Source organism: Carlito syrichta, unplaced genomic scaffold (genome assembly GCF_000164805.1).
Source record: "Carlito syrichta isolate Samal-C Ts95f unplaced genomic scaffold, Tarsius_syrichta-2.0.1 Scaffold308054, whole genome shotgun sequence".
In the NCBI taxonomy this organism is placed as follows: Eukaryota; Metazoa; Chordata; class Mammalia; order Primates; family Tarsiidae; genus Carlito; species Carlito syrichta.
The window spans coordinates 1469-14116 of record NW_007252150.1 but is presented as its reverse complement, the minus strand read 5'-3'; the positions used below and the strand labels follow the sequence as shown (position 1 = coordinate 14116).

Genomic DNA, 12648 nt, shown 5'->3' with positions numbered 1-12648 from the left:
AGGAGCTGCCAGCACTGATGAGAGACTCTATCCGCTGGAGGAAAAAGTCTTTTTCTTCCAGAATGTAAAAGGTGGAACATACAACTCTTCCAAATCCCTCATTGCCCTGTTATGGCTGAGTGACTTAATCCCATCTGGCAGGATTTCAAGAGTCCTAACTGTTAACTAGCTTGGTTTCTTTCTTTTCTTTTCTTTTCTTTTTTCTTTTTTCTTTCCTTCCTTCCTTCCTTCCTTCCTTCCTTCCTTCCTTTCTTTCTTTCTTTCTTTCTTTCTTACTTTTTTTTAACTAAATTTTATTTTATTATAGAGATGTGGGGTACAAGTAAGGATTAAATACACAAGTAGACTTCATGCAGGTGAAGTTAAGGCTTTACTACCCCTAGTTTGGAACGAAGTACTCTTTTGTGTTGTTACATGCCTCTGTCTTTCCTCCCTCCCCCTGGCAGTGCCCCCTGGCTGCTGATCCCTCCCTTGTGCTAATGTGATTAATGTTCAGGGCCTCCTTATGACTGAGAACATGCAGTATCCAGTTCTTTGTTTCTGTGATAGTTCATGAAGTATGATGGTCTCCCAAGGGGTTTGTTCCCGGTAGTGAGCCATAGGGGCTCCATTCACTGCTCTGAATTCATTCTCTCCAGATGTGTTAAGAGACTGTGGCTTTCAGGGAAGTGGCTCCAGGTGACAGCAGCTGCCTGCCCCCTTGGTCGCGGGGAGGTCAGCAGGTGCTGCTGGGCTCTCTGACCTCCTTCTCCTTTCTCCCTCTGCTCCTAGGAACAGCATTGCAGCCTCTGCTGTTTGCGTCTTCAACCTTAGTGCCATCTCGCAGGCCTTCGCGGGGCCCTTCAAGTACCAGGAGAACTCTCGCTCCGCCTGGCTGCCGTATCCCAACCCCAACCCCAACTTCCAGGTAATTCCAGAGGGGTGAAGTGGCATGGTGCGCATCCCTCTGTGATGATCGCAGCAACCTTGTGGAGACAGGGGCAGTTTAGACCGCGGATGCATGCACCATGCAGCTGCCTTCTCCCCTGGGCCCTTGGGGACAGCCCCACACCCTACTTGGCTCATGTCAATAGACTTGGGCCTTTTGTCAACGGTGGCGCCTGGATGGAAAAAAGGCCTTTTGTTGGCGGTGATGCCTGAGACTGGACTGAAAAAGGCCAGCATTCTGCAGCAGGTTAAGAATCCAGGCTTCAATTAGTACTAATGATGCTGGGCTCGGTGTCCCCAGAAACTCTGATCCCTAATGAATGACGCGCTAATGAAGGGGTCCAGGGCACAGAGCAGTGGAGACCCACAAACAGGATTAGAGCTCTAATTGGCAAATGTGGCCAGATTTCCTGTCAGGGAGGACACAGCGTGATGGGGGCAGCTGAGGGAGAGAGGAAGAGATGGATACCATTCATCTGCAATCAGGAAATCGCAGCGGGTTCAAGCTGCCAGGGCTTCATAAGCTGTCCATCTCTCAGTGTTCAGGTGAAGCTGAGACCCAGAAGCAGTTTACTCATGTTTGGTCAGTCAGCAGGTGTATTAGTCGATGTGGTCTGCAGTAAGAAAACACCGCAGACCTGGCAGCTTAGAAAGGGGAGATTTAGGTTCTCAACGTTCTGGAGGCTAGAAGTTTAAGCTCAAGATGTAGGTGTTTTTTGTTTGTTTTTTCTAGTGAGGACTCTCTCATCCTGACTTACAGACAGCTGTGTCCTCACATGGTGGAGGGAGACATCTCTGGAGTCTCTTCCTCTTTGATAAGGGCACCAGCTCCATTGGGTCAGAGTTCCACCTTGTGACCTCATTCTCCTGTATTTGCTTCCAAAGAGGCCCCATGTCCATACACTCCCCATCAAACCATACTGGGTGTTGGGGCTTTGGCATATGAAATTGGATGGAGCACAAACGTTCAGCAGGCTCCCCTTGAGGGCCTCTTTACAATGTCCATAAGGTAGCCATCATTGTCATTGTAGCACTCTGGCAGCAGTGCTATGGGGATGATGACTTGTCTACACACAGAGAAGGACACCAGGGACCCCCAGTGCAGTCATCTGGTCAAGGGCACTGAGATGATTAATATCCAAGCTAGGATCCCAATCTTGATCCTCAGATGCAAAATCCCAACCTTTTCAAAAAATGACTGTTAGTGACTATTATTAATCAGTGGTAGAAGTGGGTTCTGTATCCAGGACTCCAAATTCTGGCTGGGTCAACAACTTTCTAAAGCAAAAAAATCTTTGGCTTCTGAGAAAACTGAGTATTGAATGGTTTAATTATATAGCACTTGGATTTTTGGCAAGAATCATTCAATTATAAGTGTTTTGAGTTTTCTTTTTGCTGTTTGTTCTTTAAATTAATTTTTTTTTCTAAAGATGGATACAATTCAGGGTTAGGTATGCAAATGGTCATTGTACAGGTAGCGTTTTGGCCTCACTTTGGTCCCCACTTCACCTGGTATGAGATCAAGTATCCCTATTGATGAAATGTTCCTGACTGGTTTACATGTCATCTTCATTTTTACTGCTTTCTTCGGACAAATTATTTAGCATCTTTTATCTAAATCATTTATCATTTCCATCAATAAAATGGGGAACAAGATACAGATGCATGGAAATATTTTAGGAGTAAATTTTGATAACACTGATTAATGAGCATTGTGTAATGTATAAAGCATTTGATAAAAATGACTCTTAGGGGCCATTTATTTGGTGCCCTCTGGGTGTCACATGATGGTGTATGATTTGTCTCATTCTCTCCTCTATTTAGAGGAGAAAATGTATCATTCCTTTTAAGAAGTCCTTTGTAAAATTTTGAAGGTTAGAAAACTAACAAAGATGCTTATTATATTTATAGCGTAATTTTAATGTATTGATGTTTTTATTGCAGGAGTTTTCCCAGTGAACAGAGTGACTTAATGAACTTCATAATCCCTTATCTCCTCCAGGCAGCAGATAACTTTATCCCCTTCATCTGGATACATTTGTAGCACACAACAAATCCCCTCATGTCCTCGGGCCAAAAGTGGCAGGTTTTATAATTCCAGAGTCACACCAAAAGGCTTACTCTCCTTTATGAGATGGAAGCAGGTTTATGCAGCATCATAAAGGAAGCATGAAGAGATGCGGTATGTGTTCCAGGAAGGAAGCTTGCCTAGCTGAGCTTTTCTTCTTTGGGTAGAATTTGAGACTTGCAGGGAGCTAAAGTTACAGTTTCGGGTGATTCTTTGTATAACTCCTAGTATAAATGGTTACCAAGTGTCTTCTTTTTGTTGACTGAATTTGATAGCCATGCTGGCATAGGTATCCTGACTGACACTCTTGAAACTGTCCAGATTGACAAAGAGTGGGAATTCTTTTTAAACTAAGGATTCCTCCCCAGACATATGTAAGAGGATGGATGTTTGCAATAACCAACGAGACACAGTTAAATTGTTAAATTCTTTTGTTTTCCCTACTGACACTTGGAATTTCATGCAGCATTTATGCACTAGAATTAGCTAAATAGTCAGAGGTACAGAAAGGAAGTTTGAGTTCAGAAAAAATAGGAGGGAAAGTGCATATTTCAACACATAATACAGAAATCTCAACTGAAAATAATGACAAAACAACAAAAACAATTTATTATTTTTCTCAATCAACTTCTAGAAGCCACTGTAGGTGGTGCTGCAAAGCCCACTCTGTTAGAGGCTACAGTTCAAGTCATCCAAACCCTGAGCCTCAGTAACAAATGTATCCATCCCTGACATGAGATATCATCCAAGCCCAGTGGCACAGCTGTGCTGTGACAGGCTCCAGAATTTTCTGTGCAGTTTTGATTACAGATGCTCAGAAAGGATAGAGCCAAAATGAAAATATAGACCCTTGAATGTGGTCAAGTGAATGTGGAGGCAGTTTGGAAAAGCAAGTGCCAAGATCTGGCCATATCTATCAGGAGCCTTTGATAAGTGACATGTGTTTGCAGCAAGTTGGGAGGGATCAAGGAAGCAAGTGAAAAGGGACCATTAAGAGCTGGTACTCTTAGACCACCATGACAAGTGAACGATTCCAAAAACAAGAAACTGAAGACTGCATGTTCTCACATTTAAGCGGGTCCTAAATACTGGGCATACAAACACAAAGATGGAAACAACTAATGCTGGTATTGCTAATAGAGGAGGAAAGGAGGGAGGATAAGGGGTCTACCACCACCTATTGGGCACCATGTCTAATACTGGGGGGAGAGAGGGCTCGCTAGAAACCCAAGCCTCAGCTGCACGCAATTTGCTTATATAGCAAATCCTCACATGGACCCCACAACTCTAAAATTAAATTAAATTATTTTTAAAAACAAGTGCCCTTAGTGAGAGGTTAGCTGTGCTAGGACAAGGATGGATTTGTTGTCTTTGAAAAAAGTAAATAAACCAAAGTGCAAGTGTTTAATATTACTGTTTAAAATATTAGCATGACTGTGGAGCTTATTACTAGAAGAGATGTTGACATGACAACCGTTGTAGACTATAAGCCATATGAGGGCACTGGTTGTGCTTTAGTTTTTATTGTTTTCCACTTGCGTGATGTCCTGAGGGTGTTACACGGGGCCCCACACAGACAAGCATAGAAGTTGCAGCCAGAGAATGTCCAGCCATTAAAAAGCTAGGTGGGTTGCTTATGATCCAATAAATATGTCCTTTAAATTGAAGTGTTTAAGCGATTTAAAACAGAATCCGAGGATGGGATATCTCATTATTGTCTGCCAAAAGAAACCAAAAAAGTAGTAGAGTATACTTCAATGCCAGTTATTGATGAGACAGGCAGATGACGTAAAGGTGATATGGGTTCTAGATATAAAGAAGACAAGGTGTGGCATGTGGTCCTGCCACAAATCCCGAGCCACTGAGAACTCCCTTCCAGGCCTCGCAACTCTCTAGGTTTCTCAAGAGCAGCGAGAGATTCTAATTTTTACACCATGCCTCCTGGTTTTCATGATACCGGTTTTTACAAAACACTGTGCTTATGAAACAAAACATGTGTGCATAGTTCCTCTCCCAGTCTATGCTAACTGCCACCTGGGCCTTGGTATGACCATCGACTTCAGGAGCGAGAACCACCAGACCCAGCCATCCTCAGAACTAGAACCCAGCTGCACAGACCAGATCAAGCCAGGAGAGTTCTTTTAAAAAATGTATTTTTTAAAAAAATATTAATCGGCAGGCAATGTCCCTGTCCTCCAAGTGTGACTGTTCAATACTATAATGGAATAAAATCTCCTAACATTTTCTCTCTTGTCCCCCAACAACAACTGCCTGTATGGTAGTCACACACTGATTCCTTCTTTCTTTTGTTTATTCACTTGTTTCTCTCCAGCCACAAGACTCAGCAGACCATGCAACTCTGTCCTGCTGCAAGACCAATGCACTTCCCATTCACCATTGTTTGAATGGCTTCTCTGTGCTAGGCACATTGTCTCGTTCCTTGGCATTTACTAGAACTTTCAATTAATTTATCAATGCTTTCCGCTGATGATCTCAGCTGGTCTCACAAAAACCCTGACAAATGAGCAGAGCAGGTATCTGTAAGCCATGTTACAGGTGAGGAGACAGAGGCTGAGAGACCAGGCCTTACTTGAAACCACGTGGCTGGAGCATTCCAGAGCCAGAGGAGCACTCTGGTCACAGCGTGCTGGGCTGAACCTTTTTGAGTCCCTTTGTTGACACATGGGGTGTCCCCGCAGGCATAAATTAAGGTATTTTTATATGTTCTTTTAAACAAATATTGTATACAACCTTTAAAACATCAATGTTTGGATCAACACAAGACCCAGCTTATTTTCTGCTTGCCGTAAATTAAGCAAACATGCTATAATAAAAACAAAATGAAGGAATTGGGCTGGATTCGGTGGCCCAAGCTCTAATCCTAGCACCCTGGGAGGCTGAAGTGAGTGGATTGCCTGAGGCCGTGTGTTTGAGACCAGCGTGGGCAACTTGTTGAGACCTCATCTCTACAAGAAATCACAAATTTGCCAGGCATGGTAGCATGTTCTTATAGTTCTCGCTACTTGGAAGGCTGAGGTGGAAGGATGGCTGATGGCCAGCAGGTTGATGCTGGGGTGGCCATGAGTGTGCCACTGCATTCTGGCCTGGGATATGGAGTGAAACTCCAACTCAAAAAAAAAAAAATTAAGCGTTGGCCTAGATGCGTAAAATCCATTCTATTTCCAGATTCTCTTGTTCTACAATTAACTTATCATTTTATGGCATGGAGGTTCATTTTACCAAATGCTACAAAAATATCACCTACTTAAAAAAAGCATTTTCCAACTTGCATGTTTACACCTCTAGCCAGTTACAAAACCAAGCCTTAGAAACGACACGTTATAAATGGTAGTTTCAGGCTGTGTGGAACTGGAAATACGTTTCTATCAAACTTACTTATGTGAAGTTCTGAGGAGTATCAGTCCCCATTTGTATCAGGATCAAAAGTTTATGAAAGGAGTATCAGTCCCCATTTGTATCAGGATCGAAAGGCATGAGAGGGTTTGGTGGTGACTTTCTGAGTCTGAGCTTGATGCCAGGAAAGCCGTGCTTTCTTTTTTGTCCTTCCTCTTACCTCATCCTTGCCAGAAACTGTCATCCATGACACCACACCACATCTCCGAATTTCATTCTCAGCAATTTGCAGACCTGATGTTCCCCCTTGTATATCCTAAATTCATTGCCACGATACTCACTCTATCTGAAATTATTTCCTTCTCTCTCCTCTCTTCCTTTATATCCTCTTCCTTCTTCTCTGCCTTCCTCCCTCGTTTTATCTCCTGACCTCCCTTTCTTACTGTACATTTGCCAGATTTGTTCTCTGATCCCTAGACTTTAAACATTTTTTAAAAAATTTCTTCTAGCTTGGATTACAAACACAAAGCAACAAGGCCAACACTGTGTTTATATAGCCCATGTGAATGATATTAAAATGATATGAAGTGGCTTACAGACTAAAATAACCTAATGCTATCACCATGGAATCCATGTCTGGTTTATAGACCCACCACTACAATAGGAAAACTGGCAAGTCTACATGATGTCCTTGGTTACTGCATTTTCCACTTGGGTGCCTAATAGATCAGACAGGTGTAATAGGATGCGTTTAGCTAGGCAGCTCCCAAGTGACTCAACAGGAGAAGTGCGGTCTCTGTTTATCTGCGTTTAAAGTTAGTAATGACTTCCACTTTATTTTTTCTTAACATCTGATCGGTTCACTCATGATGGTGTGGAGAGACTCCCCAAATAAAACAAAGTCAAATCTAAAATGGGAGGGAGTCTAAGGATCGAGACTTTAGGGAAAAAGGAAGAGGCAAACTTGTCTGCACACTCTATTTATGCATTGTGGCTTATTTAGTTTCCAAGTCATTCTCTGGCTGAAGTGACTACAGCCATCTGAGGATGTCCAGGCAGTGGGTTCTGGTAACATGGCCTGTCTTTCCTTGCAGTGTGGCACCGTGGACCAGGGCCTGTACGTGAACCTGACAGAAAGGAACCTGCAGGATGCTCAGAAGTTCATTCTGATGCATGAAGTGGTGCAGCCAGTGACCCCAGTGCCCTCCTTCATGGAAGACAATAGCCGGTTTTCCCACATGGCCGTCGACGTGGTACAGAGCAGAGACACACTCGTCCACATCATCTATTTGGCCACAGGTAGGAGTTCTGCCCTCCTCCAGAGAGTTTTCTCCCATCTTCTGATTTCATGTTTTAGATTCTAAGCATGCTGTTTCAATCTCGCGCTTTACGTCTGTCTTCTTTCCTTGACACCAGCAAAACCCAAGATGCTCACTATTTTCCTCATCCTCTGTGCATCTTTTTTGGAAATCTTAACCTTACTCTCTTTTCTTCACTATATTAGTTATCATTTTAATTAGAAAGACAATGGCTTGTTTCTTCATCATTTTTCTTCCTAAACTATTCCTAAAATACATCTTTCCTTGGCAAGACCATTTGCGTTTGAGTAATTTTATACAATGGAATGCTTGTTAGAGGATGTTGCTGGGTAAAATATTGTCTTGGGATTATCAGTGATTTCTGGTTGGCTCAAAAACAGTGCTTCCAACAAAATAATCCTGTGGATGATGGTACATGGAAACATTCAAATAATATGTTCGGGGGCATAACTAGTAGAATATCTTACTGCCAATGTAGGCAACGATGCTTGCCAAATGACAAATAGCGATGACCTCTCCAGTTTCCAAAGTGACTAGCGTGTCGAAGGCATGTTCCATCTCAGCGTATTACACAGCTGGCTCAAGGTGTGTGGGACTAGCCTTAGGGACTTTGCTCAACTCTGCGTACCTGCCCCCACCCCCCGCCTTCAGGTTCCCAGACAGAGCAAACTCACTGTGGAATCTGCCTTAGTATTCCTTATAACACTGCACCTTCCCACAGAGCACTAGCTCCATTGTTGCTACTAATAGTATCTTAGCCTTTTCTTGGTATAATTTCTCAACTCATATGTTTCTCGTTTGTGTATGTGTGTGTGTGTGTGTGTAAAGTCACTAATATTTACTGAACCTTTACTATTTGTTGAGTTCATCTGAAGTCCTGGGGAGTAAGCTGGTGAACAGGCTGATATTGTTTTCTCCCTTAGAGCTTACATTCTACTGGGGACAGCAGATAATAAACAAACTAGATACCCCTTAGAGCTGATGGTGAGCAGACACATTGCGTACACAGAGAGGGAGTGATCGCAGGGCAGGCAGCCTTCTGTTCTGGGCTGGTCAGAGTCTGCCTCTACCAGGTGGTCAGGATTAAGCTGAGTGTAGACTGAGGAGGAGGAGCCACACTGCACCCATGAGGGAAACAGCCAACCTGCAAGATGGGGGGACTGGTCAGCTGTGGGCAGTACCACTGAGCAAACCAAATGTCACCCACTCAGGGCCTCAGGAGGGGATTGGATCAGAAGGATCAGGTGGAGACCCTGAGGGGCTCTGCACAGACCCATTCAGGCCTGCAGGATAGATGGATGGAGGCTGCTGGGGTCTAGGAGGGCCAGTCTGTGGGAAGAAGGAGTGGAGTGGGAATGAGCTAAGGACCAAAATCAGGGAGAAACAGCTGTTAGGAGCTGCTCTTCCAAAAGGCATTCAGGAAAGGGAGCAGATGACGGAGGTGGCATCTGAAGGTCAGAGAAGGATTTTTGTTTATTTTTTTGTGTGGTTGTTTTTAAAGAGAAGAAAAGTAAGTACTATTGCACCGTCTGTCATTCTCACCAGACTGCAGACAGAGACTGTATCTCTTTTTCTGCCATTTTTATCCTTAATACTCCCCAGGGTACTGAGCACAGAGGAGGTTTGTGGAATGGATGAAGTGAACCTTTCCAAAAGTGTTCCTAGTTTTTCATTATACATGTTCAGGCTAATGTCACAGAGAATGGACCTATTCCTTGGAATTCCAGGAGGCAGTTGACGTCTTCATCAGTCCTGGGAGGTGGGAGATTTTTGAGTAGGAATGGGGCTGGTCTTGAGCAGGCCAGAGTGGGTCAGTGCAGAGCATCCTGGGGTCTCAAGTTGACCTACCCTTCACCTGAAGCCATGAGTAGGTAACATTTGCTTCTCCTGTGCTTACAATGATTTATAGTGAGCTTCTAATGGTCTCTAAGGAAGCTCTCCTACTTTTACTTTGACAAACGTCGTACTCAGTTCAAGTTGTTATAACAAAATCTCATAAACTGGGTGCTTAAACAACAGAAAGTTGTTTCTCAGTTCTGGAGCCTGAAATTCAAGATCAAGGTACCCGATGATTCATTTCCTGATGAGGTCCATCATCCTGGGTTGCAGACGGATGCCTGCCTGTTGTGTTCTCACAAAGTGGAGATATTCTCTCTTGTATCTTTCTTGTTTCGTTTCTTTTTTGGCAGGGTATTACTGTGTTGCCCAGGCTGGAGTTCAGTAGCGCGATCATGGCTCACCACAGCTTTGACCTTCTGGGCTCAGGTGATCCTTCTGCTTCAGCCTCCTGAGTAGCTGGGACTATAGACACATGACACCATGCCCAGTTAATTTTTTATTTTTTTTTAGCGAGGAGATCTTGCTGTGTTGCCCACGTTGGTCTTGAACTCCTGGGCTTAAGAAACTTTCCACCTTGGCCTCCCAAAGTGTTGGAATTACAGGCATAAACCACTGTGCTGGCCCTGTATCTTTTCTTGTAAGGACACTAATCTCATTCTTAAGGGCTCCACCTACATGACCTAACTGCCTCCCCAAATCCCTGCCTCCTGAGAACACTGCATTGGGCTTCAGCGTATGAATCTTGGGCAGACTCAAACATTCTATCATAGCAACAAGCAACTTCTACCACTGTTTAACACATGCCCACAGAAGTAAAATATTTGAGAATTTTTATTACAGACATATGTTTGTATGTTTGAGCAGAATCTGAGCCAAGTCAAAAAAGAACAATTTAGATAAATTATGCATCAGAGATGAAATGCTCATCAACATTTGTTGCTTTATAAACAGGACAGTTTCTAGAAACTTCCTTGAAGAAGTCTGTTTTGAGTGAGCAAATTAACAAATTGTTGCTCCCCAATTTCTTCACCCTCACCATGTACTACAGTGAGGGATTAGTTCAGGACTCAGCCTCTGCAGGGTTCCCAGGCTGCCTGATCCTGTCTCATGGTATGCTGAATGTGATAGGGATACATACCATGTGTCCTTTGGGAAATGCATCTTACAGATATTCCCTTTACTGTTTCACAGACCTGATTTTTGGCTTTTGTTTTAATCTATAGTCTTTGTACAAATTGAATTGTGGTGCACGTCAAGATACTGTTGATTGGAATCACAGGTTGGGATTACGGGTGAAGATGGTGTTCATAGAACTCTTCAGCAATCTTTACTGCTCACTAGATGGAATGTTGTTTGTTGTTGTTTGCTTGTTTTTAAACTTTAGAGGAGGAGGAGTTTGCAATGGGTGAAAGTATCTTCTAGCTGGAAACAACCTTGGATAGATTGGGTCCTACAGAGAACCCAGGTCCCAATCATATGCCATGACTCAGGGCAGGTACACACTCACAAATTCTACCAAAACCTGAATTCCCAGACAGCATGCAAGCTTGTTTAGACTAGTTGACAATTTTAACTTTAGAAACTCTGCAAATTACAAATTTCATGTCTCATCTAACTCATGGATCTTTTTTATTTAACTCTAATTGCACTGTTTAATATATTTCAAAGAAGATATCTTCTTTCACAAATTTTAATTCAGAGTAATGTTTAGTTTTAAGGCATCTCATTTTAAAAAATGAACTAACACAGTCTTCTTTATTTCCAAGGAACTGAATACCAGGAAGAATATCCCAAAATGCCAGTAGGTTTTAATTAAAACAGCTAAGAGATGAACAATTGCCAACAATAAGTAGAAATGTTAATGATTAGAGATTTTGACTATTCAAATTCAAAAGACTGATATTTCCCTGGTCTCTAATTTATATCTTGTCTCAGCAGAGTTGCACAAAGGCAAACTAAAGATGTTTATCTCCTTTCATAGCAAAACTGATATTGAGGGGAGAGGAGGGACAAAGAGAGGTTGATTAGTGGATACAAATATAGATTTAGATAGAAAAAAAATACCTAGTGTTTTACAGATTTGTAGTGTGACTATAGTTAAAATTAGTTGATTGTAAATTTCAAAATAGCCATGAAGGAATAATCTAGATGTTCCTAGTATAAAGAAAAGATAAATATTTAAGGTGCTGGGTATACAGTTACCTTGATTTAGCCACATGAATGTATCGAATTATCATTTGTACTGTGAAAAAATGTATATCTAATATATATCAATGAAAATTAAAAGAAATAATAGACAAATCTAAAAGAAAACTCTCAAAACAAAATAAAACAAAAACACCCTGATATTGAGTGCACATTCTAGAGTCCTTATAGTCTACATATACTAGACCTTATCAGGAAATTAAATCAGTTCTCAGTTGATAGAGTGTAGCACTTGTAACTAGCAAATGTGAAGGTAGATCAATTCATAACTTACCAATAGAGTTAGTTTGATAGCTTAAGTTTGTGAATCCAGGTGTGACGGCAAGTTTACCTTATCCCACTTTGATTTTACTTGAATAAATGCAAATGGGAGAAAACCTGCCAATGGCCATTTGAAAAGTTGCTTTATTTTATTATATTTTTTTATTAATCAATATTTTTTATTATGGTTTTGTGGGGTACAGTTAAGGGTTAGGTGTACAATTACGTTTCATTCAGGCACCCTGTTGATAAGAGGTGTTTTCCCATCCCCAGACAGCTATTTGCTACTGTTAATCCCATCCCCCTCCCCCCCCATAGTTTCCCAGTACCGTCAGTCATTTTCTCATAGTATTACATTGGATGTTCAAGATCCATTATAGGAGTGAGAACATGTGATACTCGGATCTTTGTTTCTGTGAGAGGTCACTCAGTATTATAGACTCTAGTTCCATCCAGGTTGCTGCGAAGTTCATGATTTTGTTTTTTTTTTTTATGGCTGTGTAGTATTCCATCGTGTATATGTACCACATTTTTAAAATCCAGTCCTCTTTTGATGGGCAGCATGGTTGTTTCCAGGTTCTTGCTATTGTGAACAATGCTGCGATAAACATATGTGTGCAGGTATCTTTTTTATAGAGTGATTGAGTTCTTCAGGGTATATTCCCAGTAGGGGAG

At 42.1% G+C, this 12648-nt stretch overlaps 1 protein-coding gene across 1 annotated transcript in view; it reads left to right on the top strand.

Annotated features, from left to right (window-relative positions):
• LOC103267212 (semaphorin-5A-like) overlaps positions 1-7648 on the top strand; it is a gene marked incomplete at its 3' end in the record, with an annotated part of 229540 nt that extends 221892 nt beyond the window's left edge. The window contains exons 9-10 of the mRNA XM_008064817.2: positions 772-907; positions 7444-7648. Of these exons, the coding sequence (XP_008063008.1) occupies positions 772-907; positions 7444-7648 (341 nt within the window). The remainder of the gene's footprint in view (positions 1-771; positions 908-7443) is intronic.
• Positions 7649-12648: the final 5000 nt, after the last annotated feature.